We start from the raw sequence: 21,917 nt of genomic DNA on the forward strand, positions 1-21,917 counted from the left end.
ATATATATATACATAATTTATTTTTATTTATTTATACAATATATAAAATATTTAATAATTTTTATTTTTTAGATCTTTATCCAACGGTATAGATTTTTAAAACCCGCTGGGTTTAGGTTCGGGTTTCGAGTTTTTGGTTGGATATGGATATGGATATGAATTTTTAAAATCCGTCGGGTTCGGATCCGAGTTTGAATTTTAATTTGATTTTCGGGTTCAGGTTCGTATTTTGAAAAAGAGAAGAAAAGAAATACAAATTCCCTATTTCTCTTTTCAATATACAAAAAATACGTACCAAACACGGTGAACCATTCACCATGTTTAGACACGGCGTGGCAGGCCTAGGGCCATTTTTGCAAATTAAATTTTGATAGGGCTATTTTTAAAATAAAAATTTGCCAGGTGGCTAAATGCAAAAAAAGCCCTTGATACAAGATTCACACTTTCCTGTGTAATGTATAGGCTGTCGGATCGTTAGCGCTAATCATTAATTCCAAAAGTTCGAGCTGTTAGAAATACGCAACCAATTAATTTAAAACGTACAGAAACAGCGCCTACGGGTCTTAATTGTGACTCGACCCACCCGGCCTCACGCCACTTCAACATGACTCGGCCAACCCAACCTTACGTCATTTCGAACGTGACTCGGCCCAACCCGACCTCCTGCCACAGGACAGGATGCTGGTCCATTTAATCCAACACAGGCACCAGCATAACAATATAATTATGTTAATTGAGTATTTAGGGGCCTGTTAAAGATGAATGTTTTTGATATGCAGAAGTTTCATTCTAATTTTGATTTTCGAGTGGAACAAAAATCCTTCAACTAATCAGGTTGATTGAAAATTGAATTTAGACGGAATGAATGCTCGTTCGGCAAATATCTCAATTATATCTAATATTTTTATTTAAAAATTTATTCAATTTTTTAACTTTAATTTTTAATTAAAATGTAAGTTCAAATTTAAAAATTAAAATTATTAATTTTATGTTTTTATTTGAACTTAACTGAAGTTTAAATTCAATCATGCAGTTTGAATTTAATCCTTGAAATTTAAATTTAAATTTTATATCCAAATGTTAAAGTTAATATTTTACTCAAATTTTTTAAATTAAATTTGTCGATTTAAATTGGAAATTAAATTATAATTTTAAAGTTTGAATTTGAATCAAATGTATATTAGTTTTATGACTTGAATTGTCTACTCAATTTTAAATTTTAAATTTTTTAAAAATTTATATTTAAAATTTTAGCTTATTATTTTGAAAATTTGATGTAACTTTCTAATATTTAATTAAGATTTAATTTGAATTTAAATTACAAATTTAATTCTATGTTTTGAACTGCAAACTCAAATTTTAAATTTAATTTTATATTTTATATTTTAAATTAATTTTATTTTAATTTTTTTAATAATTAAAATTTTTTTCATATCAATCAAACATAGTAAATAATTTTATCATTTGTTGTTTGATTCCGGTCTATTTCGATTTCCATTCCAATTCCAATTTCTATTTTGAATCAAATGTCGCTAAATCTATTTTATTTCTTTATATTAATAATCTTATTTACTTTATATATTTTAATTTACCCTAAAATATAGAACACCATCCTATAAATATATATATTTTTATTATTTTTTCCCTTACTTTTAGAAATGAATATTTTATTCCCTTAAAATTTCACAAATATTTTTATAGAGTTACGGTGTTAATGGGCGAGAAATGACCAAATTGCCCTTATTCTATGGAGAAGAAAATAACTTTTAATGTACTCCTCTCATTTTCATGAATATTTTCAATATATTGAATTATAAATTATACAAAATAAACGGAATAGTGACAAAGGGGGCTACGTGCATCAACTTGATATTTTGAGAGAATAAAAGATCAATTTTAAAAGTCAGGACGAAAAATAAAAAAAGTGGATATTTATAGACAAATTTTCTGTAATTTACCCTTTAATTTATATATAAATTGAAGATAGGATCAACTAAGTTCATCCAAATCTGTTAATCTTCATACACTTTTCTATCTNTAATATCAAATTAACAATTTGAATTGAAATATACTATTCATTTAAACATAAATTTTTTCGTTTTACAAATTAAAATTAAAATAAATTTGAATTTAATGTACACAATTATAAGGTTTAAATAAATGTTTATTACTTATCAAATTAGCACTTTCTAATTTGATAAGTAACAAAATTAAATAAGGAAACAAATATTTGTATAGGGTTAATCAAATTTGGTAATTAGCTTGTATTTGTTTTCCATATTACCCTTACGAATGGTAACCTGTTGAGCAGGTAACTATTATGCAAAAGTCAATCTCGCCCCTCAAATATGAACTGCTAGATTTAATTTAGCCGGTGTATTGAAGCATTCCTCTAATTTTAAAAGCTCGAGCTGCTAGAAATACATAATTAATTTACTTAAAGCGTACAGATACAGCGCCTACAGGTCTCAATTGTGACTCGACCCACTCGGCCTCACGTCACTTCGAATATGACTCGGCCAACCCAGCCTTACGTCATTTCGAACATGACTCGGCCCAACCGGACCTCCCGCCACAGGACAGGATACTGATCCATTTAAGTCAACACAGGCACCTGCCTAACAATATAATTATGTTGATCGAGTATCTAGGGGCCGTTAAAGATGAATGTTTTTATACGCCAAAGTTTCATTCTAATTTTGATTTTTGAGTGGAATAAAAATCATTCAACTAACCAGGTCGGATTGAAAATTGAATTCAGACGGAATGAATGCTTGTTCTGCAAATATCTCAATTATATCTAATAATTTTATTTAAAATTTTATTAAATTTTTTAACTTTAATTTTTAATTAAAATGTAAGTTCAAATTTAAAAATTAAAATTATTAATTTTATGTTTTTATTTGAACTTAACTGAAGTTTAAAATCAATCATGCATTTTGAATTTAATCCATGAAATTCAAATTTAAATTTTATATCCAAATGTTAAAGTTAATATTTTATTCAAAATTTTAAATTAAATTTGTGGTTTTAAATTGGAATTTAAATTATTATTTTAAAATTTGCATTTGAATCAAATGTATATTAGTTTTATGACTTAATTGTCTACTCAATTTTAAATTTTTTTTAAAATTTATATTTAAAATTTTGGCTTATTATTTTGAAAATTTGATGTAACTTTCTAATATTTAAGTTTTAATTTGAATTTAAATTACAAATTTAATTCTATGTTTTGAACTGCGAACTCAAATTTTAAATTTAATTTTATATTTTATATTTTAAATTAATTTTATTTTAATTTTTTTAATAATTAAATTTTTTTCATATCAATCAAACGTAGTAGATAATTTTATCAATTATTCTGATTCCGATTATTCTTCTAAACCAAACATACTAGATAATTTTATCATTTGTTGTTTGATTCCGGTCTATTTCGATTCCCATTCCAATTCCAATTTCTATTTTGAATCAAATGTTCGCTAAATCTATTTTATTTCTTTATATTAATAATCTTATTTACTTTATATATTTTAATTTACCCTAAAATATAGAACACCATCCTATAAATATATATATTTTTATTATTTTTTCCCTTACTTTTAGAAATGAATATTTTACCCCCTTAAAATTTCACAAATATTTTTAAAGAGTTACGGTGTTAATGGGCGAGAAATGACCAAATTACCCTTGTTCTATGGAGAAGAAAATAACTTTTAATGTACTCCTCTCATTTTCATGAATATTTTCAATATATTGAATTATAAATTATACAAAATGAACGGAATAGTGGCAAAGGGGGCTACGTGCATCAACTTAAAATTTTGAGAGAATAAAAAATAAATTTTAAAAGTCAGGACGAAAAATGAAAAAGTGGATATTAATTTATAGAAAAATTTTCTGTAATTTACCCTTTAATTTATATATAAATTGAAGATAGGATCAACTAAGTTCATCCAAATCTGTTAATCTTCATACACTTTTCTATCTTATATAAATTTAAAGTTGGATTAGCTAAAAATTTTAGCATTTTTAAAGAGATTTTTCGCAAGATTTCAATTTTTTAAGTTCCATTTTTTATTTATATTATATTGATGATTCACTTAATACCTAAACTTTCATTTTTCTCCAATGATGCACCTTTGGTTGTGTTCAACTTAAGGAGTATTTGGATTGATGAAGTTGTAATTCGGCCGCAAATTAAACATATTAAGAGTAGAAGTATTACTCTTGCCATCTATAATGAAGACACCGAAAAGAACGAAAATAAATTCGCTTTAAAATGGTTCAAAGTAATTTTAGTNAAATTTTCTGTAATTTACCCTTTAATTTATATATAAATTGAAGATAGGATCAACTAAGTTCATCCAAATCTGTTAATCTTCATACACTTTTCTATCTTATATAAATTTAAAGTTGGATTAGCTAAAAATTTTAGCATTTTTAAAGAGATTTTTCACAAGGAGGATGACCAAACATCGGTTTAATTTCAATTTTTTGAGTTCCATTTTTCATTTATATTATATTGATGATTCACTTAATACCTAAACTTTCATTTTTCTCCAATGATGCACCTTTGGTTGTGTTCAACTTAAGGAGTATTTGGATTGATGAAGTTGTAATTCGGCCGCAAATTAAACATATTAAGAGTAGAAGTATTACTCTTGCCATCTATAATGAAGACACCGAAAAGAACGAAAATAAATTCGCTTTAAAATGGTTCAAAGTAATTTTAGTTCAAAGAACGAAAATCTAGCCTATAAGTAGACAACAAGTCCTCTTGGTTGGTGGCAGCGCTTATACTTTTACTCTCATCAAACTTGAATTTCAAACTTGAATTTCAACTGAATTAAAATTACGTCAATCCAAATGCCCGCTTCGCTGTTGAAGTTCCATTTGGTTCAAAAATATGTATAATTTTATACTTAGTCTACACCTTCTTTTATCAAGTGGACTAAATACTAGATACATGGCAGTGAACCTCCACATAAGACATAAGTAGGCACTAAAAAAATAAAAAAAGAAATCAATGGAGAGCTTTGGAGAAGTAAAGTTTTAATGAACTTCTAAATGATATGCCTGCAATTCGGTTGTTCTAGAGTGTTAAATATAAAAATGTTTAAACACCGTTCTCTAACAGCTTAAGCTTTTAGAGTACAACGGTTGTTTCACATGGTATCAAAGTAGGAGGTCCTAAGTTCAAGTCATGCCAGACCCCTAGTATAATTAATTTCCTCCCATTTATCAAGCCCACGTCATGAGCCGACTAAAAAGTGGCGAACCCAGATGTGAGGACGTGAGGGGGAGTGTTAAATATAAAAATGTTTAAACACCGTTCTCTAACAGCTTAAGCTTTTAGGTAGCGTTTGGTTGGGGAACAAGTGGGGGAATAAGCCCTTGTTCCCCCCTTTGTTCCCAAACTTTGGCTCTCGGGAACAATAGTTCCCGGGAATCTGGAACTAGCTGGAATAAGGCTGGAACTGCTGTTCCACCCGTTTCCTGGAACAAGCTTGTTCCCTGATGAGAACAAGATTAATTAAAATCTAAATTTAATTTTAATGGCAATAAATTATTAATTAATCTAATTAATATATTTAAATTATTATTTATTGTTTTAATAATTAAATAATTAAATAATTTATTATTTATAATTAATTATTAATAATTAGATAATTATTATTATTAATTTATTATTTATAATTAATTATTAATAATTAATAATATTTATTAATTTTTTATTAATAATTATTAATAATTATTATTCTTAATGATAATCGATATTATTATTAATATATTATTTATAATTAATAATTAATAATTAATATTATTATTTATTAATAATTAATTAATAATTATTATTCTTAATAATTAGATAATCGATGTTATTATTAATTTATTATTTATAATTAATTATTAATAATTATTATTATTATTTATTAATAAATATTAATATTAATTATTATTAATAATTAGATAATCAATATTATTAATAATTTATTATTTATAATTAATTAATAAGAATAATTAATAATTATTATTATTTATTAATAATTAATAATAATAATAATTATTATTAATTAGATAATCGTTATTAATAATTTATTATTTATAATTAATTATTATTATTAATTATTATTTATAATTAATTATTAATAATTAATTTTTTATTTATTTTTAAGTAATATTTTTATGTTAATTAATTACATAATATAATTTTAATTTCAAATTATAACGTTTATTCCTCTTGTTCCAATCTAATCATCCAAACACTATTTACCTTATTCCTAGGAACAACCTAATTTTCATCCAAACGCAAAATTGGTCTAGTTCCTGCTTATACTTGAACTTGTACCTATTCCTAGAACTAGCAATTCTTACTTATACCCGAACCAAACGCAGCCTTAGAGTACAACGGTTGTTTCACATAGAGGGCCACGTACTCAAAAGCCTAAGTTCACCTTTAGTTCTAAATTAAGCTCTTTAATTTATTATGATTTTAGCTTTCAATCTTTTACTTAAAGTAGATGATTATAAATGTATCAATCAACTACAAAATTTATGATATTAGATGGAATCATTACGGCCACTATGTAAAAATATGCGTGGTGGTGCTCACCTAGGAAATCCACCTACAAGATGATGAAAAAGACTTGGTTTGATTTGTATGCTCCAAAAACATATCAACTAGTTGAGATGGACCTCTTGAAAATCCAATTACATTTATACAAGTAACATTCAAGATTCAAAACAATTATATTGACCCTTTAGTTATATCTATCGCATCATTAACGCTAACCTTAATTCTAAAAATTTGAGCGGTTAGAAAGGGATAATCTAATTCACTTATAGTGCACAAACACATAGGACTCCTGTCTTCGATTTTGACTTGGCCCAATATGGTATCCTGCCACTTCGAACCTGACTCACCTAAGCCGGTTTTCCGCTACTTTGAACGTGACTCTGCTAAAATTAGCCTTGGCTAAGCCAACAATCCTTCCCAGCGCCTGTATAATTTTGCAGTGTGTTGGAATCGAATTCTCAACTTTATGCTTGTAGGATCGTTAGCGATAACCAAAATTTCAAATGCTCGAGTAGTTAGAATGAGCAATATTCAAATAAGTTAATGCGTCCAGACATACAGTACTCGTAAGTTTCGACTCCTGCCACTTCAATCATGACTCGCCCTGATCTGATCTCCCACCACTAAGTAAGAAGCTAGCCATTTAAAAGGCTCAACCAACAATATTTTACCATTTACCTTTTGAAAGAGAGCTACCTATACGGTTGCTTAGAGATGCACATGTTACATCTCACTCATTGAAGGACTTTACAAACCACTTTCAATTTTTTATTATTGAAACAAAATAATAAGATTGATGAGAAAATAGTAATCGTTAGATAATTGAAGTATAAAGTTTACACTTCATAAGTGTAAAGACAACATTTTTCCTTAAGAGTTAAGAAATGGATACAATACATTCTAGAACCTGGGAGTAGTTGATTGCACAAGACTCGGGCTAATCTATGGATACAACGGCTAGATCCTAGTTTTGGAATGTTTTTCAAACCCTATTGCTTTTACACTTTCGAGCGTTTAATAAATTGTAAAGCACTTTGAATTAACCTCCACTATTTTGATGCGTAAGTAAAACCGTTGGGATCTCCACCAGGAAGAGGTCCCCACCATCATTTTTATGCATTGGAAGAGCGGAGTTTCAAAGTACTTTTGACTTTTTATCTTTTTTGTTTTTTCTTTTTTCTTTTTTCTTTTTTTCTAGATGTTCTAAAACATATATAGATAAGTTTGGAGAAAGAATTCACAAACTTAATTAGCCTTGAAGCTTCTGCATCAGGAAGTGCTAGCTATTTAAAAGGGGAAAATGTATGGGGGTCTCGCAAACTTTAGTCATTTGCAAACAGGCGTCTGAACTATCAATATTCGCAACGAGACCTTTTAAACTCTACCAAGTAATTCTATAAGCCCTAATTCTCAAACAAACTTACTAATTACACAGTTGTTTTGATCGGAGAAAATTTATTATTTTCTTTCAATTTTGATAATTAAGCATGATGACCGAAGAATATATAAGCTGAACTGAACTTCAATTTTTTTTTTCTCTTGCTTATATGTTAGAATAAAAAAAATTATTTGTTTGTGTTTTGAAATTTTATAAAACTATATGCAATATATAAGAACAAAACAATCGTGTAATTAATAACTTTAATTGAAGAGATGGTCAATTGAATTATTTGATAAAGTTTAAAAAGTCTCTTTAATTGCCAATATTGAAAGTTCAGGTGTCGATCTGTTTGCAAATGAGCTAAAGTTCGAGGGGTCACCATACATTTTACCCTTCAAAAAAATAATTTTCCAAGAAAAATACCTGTTTAGCCATAATACGGTACAACTACTTGTGTGGTCTAGAGTTATGGTAACTAAAGTAAACATTTCCATTTATTTAACTGCCTATACTTTTGCATGATAAAATAACAACTACTTTGGTGGTCTAAAATTATTATGGCAACTAAAGTAAAAAACTTTTGACTTTGAGTGCCTTCCTTTGGGTCTAAAATTATAATTCACATTACAATAAAAACACCACCAAATTTTTATGAGAAGCTTTTACTGGCCTTCAGTTTCAGCAAACTCTCTTATTACAATTTTTGCCATCAAGCAACCCAGAAATGGAATTCCCGCAGGCGATCAAACAAATCTGATGAAAAGCTGGCAGCTTTTCCTGTCAGTCAGTTAAGGGGGTTTTATCAAAGAAATAAATTTGCACTGCAGAACCAACCTCTGTCCTTTCAAACATCTCTTTTCTTGTGAATGCATGTATGTATGTATGTATGTATGTTGGCCCCCACACCTATAATAATAATAAATATGATAAATAAATGTCCTTTCAAACAACTCTTTTCTCCATGTTAATATTTTTTTTTTTTTATTGTTATTGCTATTGTTATTACTTTTTTCCTAATTACGAGAAACCTCCAATTCCTCTCACATGGCTTTTCTCCCTCCAGGTTGTGATCACTGTTGTTGTTTTGGATGCATGCCACTCAATTTATTCTGTCCTCAACCTTATTTTTCTGTGACATCCCCATACAGTTGTGTAGGACCATCCATCCCCCCATATTCCTCCCATTTGCACACCTCCTCACTACTCTATATATAAACAAATCCACTAATGAGCACTTTGCACATCATTTATAGAGAGATAATTATAAGAGTGTGTGTGTTTGTAAAAAGAAAGAAAGAAAGAAAGAAAGAAAGAAAGATAGAAGAGAGAGATAAAAAAACAAAAACAAAGAAGCAAGCAAGCAAGCAATGGGAATTAAGAAGTACCGCATGCTAGTACTACTGTTCTCAGTTCTCCTATCCCTGCTCATTGTTGAGACACCCACGGCTGCTGCCCAACTGAGCCAGAATTACTATGCCGGCATCTGTCCGAACGTCGAGTCCGTCGTGCGCGGCGTCGTCTCGCAGCGCCTGCAGCAGAGCTTCGCCGCCGGCGCCGGCACCCTCCGCCTCTTCTTCCACGACTGCTTCGTCCGGGTGCGCCTCCTCGGATGCCTGAATTCTCCTCCTCTGACCGGGTTTTGCCGAACGAACGTTCTGACACGCCGCAATTGGCATGGTTTCAGGGCTGCGACGCGTCGGTGCTGATCGCCAATCCGAACGGCGACGACGAGGGCCACAGCGGCGCCGACCTGTCGCTGTCGGCGGACGCCATCGACCTGATCAACAAGGCGAAGGCCGCGGTCGACGGCGATCCCCAGTGCACCAACAGAGTGTCCTGCGCCGACATACTCGCCATGGCTGCGAGAGACGTGGTTTCCCTGGTAATCTTAAGCACTTTGATTCAACAGTAATTGCGAATTTTCAATTAGAGGGTTCAAAGGTTTTCAATTTATCAAATAATTAGGAGAAAAAAAAAAAACAAAAGACAAAGACAAAGAAAAAGAAAAAAGGGTCTGCCTCAGTTCTCTGTTCTAGCATGATGGGGATAATGATAATGATGCTGGTGATTAGGAGAATTTGATAATGGCATCCACAGAATTATAATTGCATATGTATTGAATTTGGTCAGTATATGTATCTAACTTGTTTAGATTAATTTTTTAAAAATCTACTTAATCAATTTCTGAGTCGTGGTATTCTTAGTCAAAAGCTTTTATATGGTCCATCGATGTGGTCAATATATAATTTTCTTGTTGTATCGTGAAAATATTGCCGGGTGCAAATTTTCTGTAACTGTGTGATGCCAAAAATTTCTGTACACTGATTGATCTCAATCACGTAAATAGTGTACTCAATCTCAACTGTCGGACCCCGTTAAAATCAATCTTACCTTTCAAATAGACGGAGAAATTGATGATTGTGTGCAGAAATTTTATGTACACCTGCTTGCAAGATGTGTGCAGCGCAGTTCGGATCTGTTTGAATGCCGATGGACTCTGGTTACGGGAACAAGGCCACTTCGACTCTGACTTCGATCGAAATAAGCACGCCCCCTCATTCTAACACAAATTGCGAATTTCCTCGCAGGTCGGAGGGCCGTTTTATCCGGTCGAGCTTGGGAGGTTAGACGGCAAGGTGTCGACGCGCGCCATCGTCAAGTACAGTCTTCCCGGGCCAACCTTCAATTTGGATCAACTCAATTCCTTGTTCGCCGCCAATGGCCTTACCCAGACCGACATGATCGCATTGTCAGGTCGGTAACACTATTACTGATAAATCAAATTTATCTGTAATTATAAACTATTTTGATTTTGCTAATTAATCCTTTAAAATCTTAATTTTACTACCCAATCTTTTAATTTATTTGATTTAAATAATTTGATGGCTCTTCGAATATAAAATTTAAGCTAATTAGTAATTACTTATATTTTAATAAATTTACAGTTATATAAATTACATAAAGTATACAAAATTTGTAAAGATTAACAACGCTTTTAAATTTTGAAGTTAAAAAGTCACTAATTAACTCAAATCAAACCAATTAAAAGGTAATATAGTAAAATTGCATTCATAGGATTTGAAATAGTCGTATATGTATATATATAAAATAAGAATAAAGCTCTTAATCTGTGTATAATATTTTGATCAGATCTAAGCATCCAAAAAGTTAAGAGAGTTAAGCGTACCAGAAGTAGATTAGTTCTAGGATGGATGACCCCGTACATAGGAAGGGAGGTGTCACATAACTACAAAAGGATTATAGTTAGGATGAATTTTATACATTTTTTTTTTCCCTTTATTCTTTACCAAATAACAGAATATAAAATTACTTTTTTTTCCTCCTTTATTTACATAAAGCATATGTCATGAATATCTAAGTTAATGATTTATTTTGCGCCAAGAATGTGTCACTTTCTATGGACAACAATTAGACAACTCCAGCTGTGAACCATAGGTACTGGATTTATCTTTACCAAATCACTCAATGAATGGCATTTTTTAGGTGACAAGTCTTAGTCACACCAAAGTTGGCAATTCCCTGTCGAAATTTGCCGACTCAATTTGGTTACAACAGGGATCGATCATGCAACGGTCGGGTTCCATGAACGTGTGGCTTGATTTTCAAAATCACAGGATTTCAAACTCCGACTAAACCTAAAATTGTACCTGAACCCCGAAAGCTGTGTCTAAACTCTGTCCGTTATAGAAATTCAAAACTGAAGCCGAACTTGCTTAAGAAAAGCTCATAAACTCGTACTTAACACCGAAAAACTTGACTCGACTATTAGTTGTTAAATAGAATGATCATTAAATCAAATATTTAAAAACTTTGTATTTTAGTATGATTTGAGTAAAGCAATAGCTAGCATTAACCAAAATCGTCATGTTTTGAATCTTTTTCTCCATAATCAAAACCATTCTCCCTTAATTTTAGCTTCGGTTAAGATCCGAAATAATACTGTAACTTGAGTTTAAGCATTGTGATCTTGTGTTTTTAATTAGTGCTGCTAGAGTGCTTAGTCGCTACGCATTCATGTACTGTACAGTCTCATTCCTATTCAGTGTGAAACTATTGGATCGTCAAATTTTCGGTTCGGATAGAATGTGTATCCATTGGCATCCATAGATCTAACCTGCGAGAAAATAAATGTGACATCTTTGAGCGATATATGTTTGCAGGGGCTCATACTATTGGAGTGTCGCACTGCGACAAGTTCATCCGTCGGCTATACCAATTCCGCGGGCCGCAGGAATTCACCCCGCGGATGAACCTGCAGTTCCTGCGCCAGATGCGGCAGGTGTGCCCGCTGAAATACAGCCCGTCGACGGTGGCAATGTTGGACGCATCCACACCATTCAAGTTCGACAACGCGTTCTACCAGAACTTGCAGCAGTTGGAAGGGCTGCTGGCCTCCGACCAAATCCTCTTCGCCGATCGGCGGTCGCGAGGGACCGTCAACTGGTTCGCCTCGAACCAGACCGCATTCTTTGACGCGTTCGTGTCTGCCATGACCAAGCTCGGGAGGGTCGGGGTGAAGACCGGCGACGACGGAGAGCTAAGGCGCGTCTGCACCACGGTGAATTGATGTTTTGGATGGAGCTATGCATACATTGTTTGTTTCAAGCTACATGTTCTTGTTAAGATTCAAATTCTTTTGTGTTGTTTTATATATTCTTTGTTCATTACTACGTGTCATATATCATGTAAGCGGCATTTGTTAAAGAGGGCGTTACATTCTATTATTTCATATATATATATATATATATATATATATATATATATATATATATAGTGATAAAATTGGTATAAATTAGATATGCTTTTTTTGTTCCGGAGAAATGTATCAGTATATATGACCAGTTTCATAATGAATAAGGTTTATTATTGATAAATACGAATGTGTGTGCGCTACAAGTTCCTCAAAATAATGCAATTATTATGTAGCCGACACTGCTCCCCTAACATGTCACAAGCAGCTTAATTGTGCCTGTATCTACAAGTAAATTTCTCTCTGACACATCCTTTTATATTTTAGATTTAGATGCGTGTCATCTATAGTACTTCACTTTTTCTTTTTTCATATGGATAAAGCCTAACCCCTATTTTATTCTCAAGCATTTTTAAAAATGAGTGGGATTAGCTAACCTAGCTAACCCCATCTCAAATGAGTTATTTCGGATTAGCTAACCCCACCTAACCCCACCAAATCCCAACCAAACATTATTTTCTATTCATAATAACCCACTATTTTTCTTATCCCACCTACTCCAACCAAACACTATTTTTCACTATCCTGAACTAACTCTAATCCCCAACCAAACACAAAAATACTCTAACCCCACCTTAACCCTAAACTTAACCCTATGAATAACTAGTTTTTTCTTAACCCCGAACCAAACGGTAGCTTATACTAGAACAAGATTAACACTTCGATACCAATCACTAAGCATGGCCGTTGGATCCTACCACTTCCACATCCTCACCAACAAATCTCCCTACCCACACCTGAAGCAGCGGCGGATCTATATTTGGTTGGAGTTGGGTCGATTGAATCCACTCGCCTCCTCCCTTAAAAAAACTTTCCACAACACTAAACGTGGGGTCTATTTTATAATTAACTTCAGTTTATTGACTAATTAACCCTATTTTATTTTAGAAAAAACCACCCATGTAGTTTCAGGCTTTCTCACTTTAGTACCCCGTGGTTTAAAGTGTATCAATTTAATACCCTGTGGTTTCATTTTTATCTTTTTATTATCGATTCTATTAATTTTTCTCGTTAAATCAGTGACAAAGTTAAAACTAAAGGATACTAAAGTGAATATTCGATAAATTTAGATGGGGTATCTGAAGTTTTTTTGTATATAATTTAGCGAAATATTAATGAAAAAGTTGGCGAAAAGATAAAAATAAAACCACAGGACACTAACTTGATACACTTTAAACCACATGATACTAAAGTGAGAAAGTGCGAAACCACAGGGGCGGTATTTGAAGTTTATCATTTATTTTAATAAATAAAGAGTGTCATTTAATTTGCTCCGATACGGTGCCTTTTTAAATATTATAAACTTGAATTCCAATAAAAAAAATCTATTTTTCTATTAAAAAATAAAAAAATAATTTATATTTTTTTATAAATAATAGCAGTATGGGTGAAAAAGAAAATCCTAATCTAATGACCCCATTATGCATCATTTCCAAAATATAAAAAACACGTTCGACTTAATTGTAATTCAAAATGATACTTGTTTCTTTTTCTTTTCTTTTCTTTTTTTTTTTGAGAGAGAAAGATAGCATGTTATCTGCTTCGTTTATTTTATTTAGAAATAAACTTAGCTGGAAATGTGAATCAACTAGGATTCAAACTTGAGTCTCGGGTACCAACCACCAAGCCCTTTTGCCACTTGCGTTGGGGACGGTCGGTGATACTTGTTTCTTTTTCATGTAATATTTCTTAACTATTATATTTTTTTATTTTTTAAAGGCTTTGTAATTGTATGTTTTAGAAGCCAATTAAGTAAACGCATAGTACAAAAAAAACATATCATGTATTTTTTTTTTATTAATGATAGTAAAATCGACAAATTATCCATTCCTGACACTATAATGTGTATTAAATGAATCATCCATAAAATCAGTAGTTGAAGAAATATATTTCTAAGAGTGTTAGGAATTTGAAGTATATATTCCTCTGTATATGATTATTAAACAACTCTCAATCATAGGACTATTATAGGGATGATAATAATCCAAATAAACTCGTGCATACTATACTTCTTAATTATTTAGAATAATGAATCTTAAGTCATTAATATGGGGACACTAATCTCGGCCGGAGAGGACAATTAATTTTATGAATATTTATTTATTCATCACTAGCTAGTTTTTTATTGTAGTGGTATATATATTGGTCCTCGACCTTACGTATCATCATTATTTTGTGTATAGGCTATTATAGTTTGACTATACAACACTGTATATTAAGGATTTAAGTGGGCATATATATGTTGGCTATAGTGGATTATGCACGGAGATATATGAGTATCTAAGATGGAATCTATTAATATCATTAAATGGAAAGAATGTCCTTTACAATCTGTGCGCGACGGGAGAGTCAAAAGATCTTAGCCAAGGAGGCATGATTTTATAAAGAAGAGTTTTCATGTATCTCCATAAGAGTTTTTGTTAAATAGATTGGTTGTATAACTAAAATGATGAGACTCGACGAGTTATCGATCGTAAACTCAGTTCAGTTTCGATGAGGTGATAGAAGAATTGAATCACCCGGTAACTACTGTGGATCGAGATTTATGATGAGAATCATTCACTTGTATAACTAAAATGATGCTTAAAGCGTATAGTGTTATTTCTCGCTACCAAGTAGAAATGAATCTAAATTGTTACACAAAATAGACTGATGTGCGACTTAAAAATATAAAAGGACTAATTTGTTGAAAGGGTTAAGCAAATTAAAAATGGATTTACATATAAAATTTAAAGTTTCTTGCAACCTAAATGAGTATGATTAAATGTTGGACACATAAAAAGGACATGTCATAACGCTAAAGATAAATTGGCAAAGAACGAGGTGTCATGCACCTTGACACCTTGAGCTTATGGATTTGACATGTGGCATGATTTGGGCTCTGTTTTCATGCATTGAGGCACATATTTTACCATGTGTAAGGATATATATCGGTTTGGCTTTATTCACACATTTCGAGTACACCAAACTCCGGTTGGAGACAAAGCTTATGCCACTTATTAAAGTGAGGTGTGACAAATCCAATATTCTCTGGAATGTTGATAGGCTCTGGCAAGAGCTAGCTACTAGTACGGTTTAAGTAGTAGCGTGTGTTTAGTGTGTTTAGTTCCTACTAAAACTATGGAAAAAATTATCGTAGAAAAAAAATTTTGATGGGAAAAAATGTTACGTTATTTGTGTTTGGTGTGGAAAAGAAAAATAGTTTTTCCGGTAACGATTGTTTGTTTGAAAGAAAAAAAAGTAGATAAAACTATTTAATATATTTTTTATTACTATATATTATTAATAATACTTATAATTATTATATATCTTTTCTCTAATTATCATAGGTAATACATATTATTAATATATAATAACTATCATAATATTTTTAATTATTATAATTTATATTATAAATAAAAATTATTATATAATAAATATGGTATATAATATATATTTATATATATATAGTATATATATATAATATTATACAATAAATATTATATATTAATAAATAAAAACAATTATAAAATAAAAAATTTCTTATATTATTTCTCTATGTATTATATATTATATTATTATTATATATACATATATTAGTATTATAATTTATATTATAAAAAATTCTAAAATTATAATATTACATTAATTAAGTATTGAATATAATATAGTAATAGTATATTTTAATACATACAAATAAAATTATTATGTATTTATACAATAATATATATATATATATTACACAATAAATCATATTAATAATCAATTTTATATATATAATCTCACCGTCCAACGAGGCATCTGCTCGTAGACCGACTGCATACTCAAATGCTGAGACCGCGATTTTATAGATCACAGTTTTCGTTTACGCCGACTGCGTAGCGGAAAACAAAAACCACTTTTTTTCGCCGAGAATATGTAAAAAGTTTTCCAAAATTTTTTTTTTTACAGCTAAGAACAAACGAATCAGAAAAAAGAGTTTTCACGGAAGAAAAAAAATCTTTCGAGCACTTTTACGGGGAACCAACACAGCCGCCTTAGTTCTCTTTCAAAGAGAAAAATTCAAAAATAATTTTTACTTGGTCCCATTTTGTATAAAAATCACCTTATTTTGATATTTGCAAAATGAGCTACAGTTTTCGTTTTGCCATAATCCCACTCCGCTTTTTCAAGCAACTGACCAAAAATATCCTATACTTTTTCTCATCTCCTCTTTTTTTCGCCTCGTTTTTTTTCTTTTCTCTTCCCAAAGAGCAGCCTTGCGCCAGCACACGCAGCACTTCCTCGTCTCCGACCTTTTGCGGAGCCGTACACGACTTTTTTTTTTTTTTTTTTCCTCTCCAACTCTCCTCCACCGTTTCCGACGACGACGCCTGTCTCGTCCTTCTCGTCCTCTCCCTCTCCTTCCTTCTCTGCCGCCTCCAACGACGACATATCTTCGCCGGCGCCGACAATATGCCGGCGCATCCTTACCCTCGCCTGCACACCCCTGCACCTTCCTCGCCTCCAACCTTGCCGAGGCCGCATCGCGACTCTTTTTTTTTTCCCTCTTCGACTCTCCTCCACTGTCTCCGACGACGACGCTTGTCTTGCCCTTCTCCGCCCTTCTCGTCCTCTCCCTCTCCCTCCTCCTCTGCCGCCTCCAACAACGATGCATCTTCGCCGGCGCCGACGCCGGTACCGACACCGTGGAGGTCACTACGGAGCTGCAGCCTCAGAGCGGGGGGTTCTTAGCGGCATCGTCGCCGGTGTCATGGAGAGAGGTGACCAAAAAAAATTATAAAAGAAGTAAGGAAAAAAATAAAGATAAAAAAGTATAGAAAAAGAAGGATGAAAATGAAATTGCATTGTTAATTGCAAAAAAAATTATAAGTTGCACTACGTAAAATACAGCTTTAAGATAAAACTTATACTATTTAAACGAAAATTACACTCTTTGGGAGATATTTACACTATTTCTCCTCTTATTGCACTCTTTCAGATGTAAACTGCACACACTAAGATAAAAATTACACTCTTTAAACGAAAATTGCACCGTTTCTCCTCTTATTGCACTATTTTTTCTCTTGTTACACTATTTTTATCTTAAACTGCACTCATTTAAGAGATATTTATACTATTTCTACTCTTGTTGCACTGTTTTTTCTCTTTTTGCACTATATCTCTTCTTGTTATACTTTTTCTCCTCTTAAAGGGTGCAGTTTAAGATAAAAACAGTGTAACAAGAAGAGAAATAGTACAACAAGAGAAGAAACAGCGCAACAAGAGGAGAAACAGTATAAATATCTCTTAAAAGGGTGCAGTTTAAGATAAAAAATAGTGTAACAAGTAGGAAAGGAGAAACAGTGCAATTTTCATTTAAAGAGTGTAACTTTCATCTTAATGGATGTAGTTTACATCTGAAAGAGTGCAATAAGAGGAGAAACAGTGTAAATATCTCTCAAAGAGTGTAATTTTCGTTTAAATAGTGTAATTTTCATCTTAAAACTGCAGTTTATATTTTAAGTAATACAACTTATAAATTTTTTTTTTAGTTAACGATGCAATTTCATCTTCATCCTTCTTTTTCTATAATTTTTTATCTTTATTTTTTTTTCTTACTGCTTTCATAATTTTTTTGGTCATCCCTCTTTGCCAACGGCCACGGCACCGGCGACGATGCCGCTAAGAACCGCCCGCTCCGAGGCTGCAACGCCGCAGTGACCTCCACGATGTCGGCGCCGGCGCCGAGATGCATCGTCATCGGAGGCGGCAGAGGAGAAGGGAGAGGGAGAGGACGAGAAGGGCGGAGGAAGGCAAGAGAGGCGTCGTTGTTGGAAACGAAGAGGAAAAAAAAAAGAGTCGCGACGTGACCTCGGCAGGGTCGGAGGTGAGGAAGGTGCAGGGGTGTGCAGGCGAGGGTAAGGATGCGCCGGCATATTGTCGGCGCCAGCAAAGATGCGTCGTTGTCGGAGGCGGCAGAGAAGGAAGGAGAGGGAGAGGACGAGAAGGACAGGGAAGGACGAGAGAGGCGTCGTCGTCGGAAATGGTGGAGGAGAGTCGGAGAGGAAAAAAAAAAGTCGCGGTGCGGCCTCGGCAGGGTCGAAGACGAGGAAGGTGCGGGGGTGTGCGAGCAAGGGTCAGGATGCGCCGGACAAGCCGCCTCCTCCACCTTAGCCACTCTCTGGGAAGAAAAAGAAAAAAAGAACGAGAGAAAAAAAAAAAAGGTATTTTGGTTAGTTTGCTGAAAAAACGGACCGAATCTGCAAAAATAAAAAAGGTGACCCGATTTTGCAAAAGCCCAAAATAAGTGGATTTTTTTATGCAAATTAGCCATTTTTATTTAAAAGTCGCTTTCTGTGGATACACTCGGAGGCAAAATGTTTGTGCAGCTAAATAAGCATGAAGAATCTATGCCGAGGACAATTTCAACCGTTTTGTTGTTTAAAGATTTTAAAAACTTCAATCTCTTTTATTTATTATATAGATTAGAATTTTAATTTGCATACTAAATATGAGTGTAATTTTTAGGTTTTTCATGCAGTTACTCCTAGCCTGTTGGTGAAGTCCCTAGGATAATAACCATATGTCTAAGATAGTTGTACGTAGAATAGTAATCATATAAGTAATAAGAAAAGAAAGGGTTAATGGTACTGATAGATACTGTAATCCGTTTCGAATAACTTTTTTATGGATTATTATTAAATAGTATATATAATGTGAGCAGCTTCAATTAATATATGCACATAATTCAAACATTAATTACATAAATTTATCCACACATTAATAATTTGTTGTAACATTTTTATTATTCAATAAACTATTAATTTTATATTAATTCTTTGGAAACCTATGCATATATGAGTTGCAAAGCTTTTCTAAACTTTTGCTAACGTGTTTACATTAAAATCCAAGTTTCTTAATTTCTTTAATTCTATAATTCACAACTTACGAATTTATGCTATACTAAATGCTATATAACACTTGGTTTTGATTACGTTGTAAACTATAGGATAGTTCCTATAAATTGGGTTTCTCTACACATTTGAGGATGTAGCCAAAAGCAACAACCAAAGAAAAAAAAAGAAAGTTATTTCTATTTCACTTGAGAGAGTGGCCAAAAAAGGTATTCTTTTTGTGGAACTTTGGGCTCATCTACTTGTGCAGAGTTTGTGAAGCCACACGACGAGAATCGAACCGTTGTATTTTGGAGGGGATAAATCAGTGCTCAGCTGCATCGATTCAAAGGTTTTGCCGATCGTAGAGGACTTGAATCTCCTTAAAGAGAGCGAGATTTTTGTGCTTCGGCTTAATCGACTCGTCGACATTTTTTCCATGTTATTTTGTAATTAACCTCTATTTTTGAATTTTTACACCAACAATTTTAAAAAGATAAAAAATTGAGAGTACAAGCGAAAAGTTCAACGATACTGTCAGAAATCTCAACAATCCCTTCTACTTCAACGAAAGCCACTTCAAGAGGTGGAAAGAAAAAGTGTTATTCTATCTCAATCTACTTAAAGTTGCATACGTCTTCACGGAGAAGAATCCAAAGAAAATACATACGGATGATATGAACGAAGATGAACTTCTCGAACACTACGAGAAAATTGAAAATACGAGAAGGATGAGTATAACTGTCGGTATTATCTTCTCAACTGCCATTTAGATCGTTTTATGATTATTATGAAAATATTTACTCCTCTGTGTCTGCCGCTACGAATGAACCGGCCCCGCCGTGGCTTTTCTCTAGCGAGTGGTCATCCATGGTAGAGATAAAATCTATTTAAATTTTATTTTGAAATCAGGATTATAGGTTCATAGCTTCCAGCAGACTCAAGAATCTGTTCTTAATTACCCCACACTTTCGGTGTTAAGCAACCTTCGATTAAGAGATAGAATATAAATACTGATGATATATAGAGAGACTATAGTATAAAGTGTTTGAGATAAAAAAAAAAAATCGATTTCGAATTCAAATTCAAATTCAAATTGAGGATATAGAAAGAAAGAAATTAATTGTGATTTAATTACTACTTTCCTCAGAGGATTGGATGTCAATAAGGAAAGAGAAAAAAAAAATTTCTTACCTTATCTTCAAAAATTTTGAATTATTTCCGAAAGTGAAGAGGTCCCAAAATCACTACAAAAATGGCCATGAGATTCAAAAATAAAATTTTTCTTTTGGAGGGGAAAAAAGAAAAGAAAAAAAGAGAAATAGAAAAAAGAGAAAAGAAGAACAAAAAAAAAATATTTTGTTCATTCCCCGTCCCAATCCGTACACCAAAAAAAAAAACAAAAGAAAGAAAGAAAGGCTCGGCTTTCATTTTGCGGCGACGACAACGACAACGATGACGGCGACGACTTCGACAATGACGACGGCGTCGACCTCCACAACGGCGCGACAACGACGATCACAACGACTTCTATAACAATAGGAGATACGCATGCATACGTTTAGCGTAAGTGCGATTTTTTTTGTTGGTTTGATCAACCCGACCATCTTCGTGATAGGTTTCGAACCGATCAAATCTGACATCAAATCGTCACTTTCGCCGTGCGTATGTATTGTTAATCTCCAAACTGTGCGGCCATCTTCGTGATAGGCTCGACATGGTCAAAATAATTGATCGAACCGAATTACGTAAACCGTGCGGCCATCTTCGTGATAGGCTCGACATGGTCAAAATGGGTGATCGAGCACCATTTATCTTGTTACGAAAACCGTGCGGCCATCTTCGTAAGTTCGACATCCATGAATGGATTTGGTCAGACGGATCCTTACCGGTCTTCACAGTTTGCTCGATCCCTTGTTTAAGTCAAATCCTTGTGTTTGGTTCAGTCGGGATCCCGGTTCGGTTCAGCTTGGATCGGATCCCTTTGATTTAAGTCAAATCCTGTGGTTTGGTTCAGGCGGGATCGGTTCGTTCAGCTTGATCAGATCCGCTTCGGTTTAAGTCGAATCCCTGTGTTTGATTCGGATCGGACCCATTTCAGTTCGCGTTGGGTCCTTTAAGATTCGGTTTGGTTGAACCGACTAGTTGTTCACTTGGCTTGGCTCGAACCTCCGTGCTTTATTTGAGTTGAACCAGCATGAGCTTGGTTCGGCTGACTGGAACCTTCTGTGACCCAGTTCAATTTAACTAACTCGTCGTTCCCGGTCTACTTATCCTGCATGTGGTTTCATTGTAGTGAACCAACATTGTAATTCCGTTTAGCGTCCGAACCGG

General features: G+C 32.9%; 1 protein-coding gene across 1 annotated transcript; it reads left to right on the forward strand.

The window, feature by feature from the left end:
* On the forward strand, positions 9,232-12,708 carry LOC109711957 (peroxidase 16-like). Its single transcript, XM_020235344.1, has 4 exons — positions 9,232-9,553; positions 9,643-9,840; positions 10,547-10,712; positions 12,140-12,708. The coding sequence occupies exons 1-4, from the start codon at positions 9,326-9,328 to the stop codon at positions 12,544-12,546; spliced, it is 999 nt and encodes a 332-aa protein (XP_020090933.1). The 5' UTR covers positions 9,232-9,325; the 3' UTR covers positions 12,547-12,708.

This window comes from Ananas comosus, linkage group 6 (genome assembly GCF_001540865.1).
Source record: "Ananas comosus cultivar F153 linkage group 6, ASM154086v1, whole genome shotgun sequence".
Lineage (NCBI taxonomy): Eukaryota > Viridiplantae > Streptophyta > Magnoliopsida > Poales > Bromeliaceae > Ananas > Ananas comosus.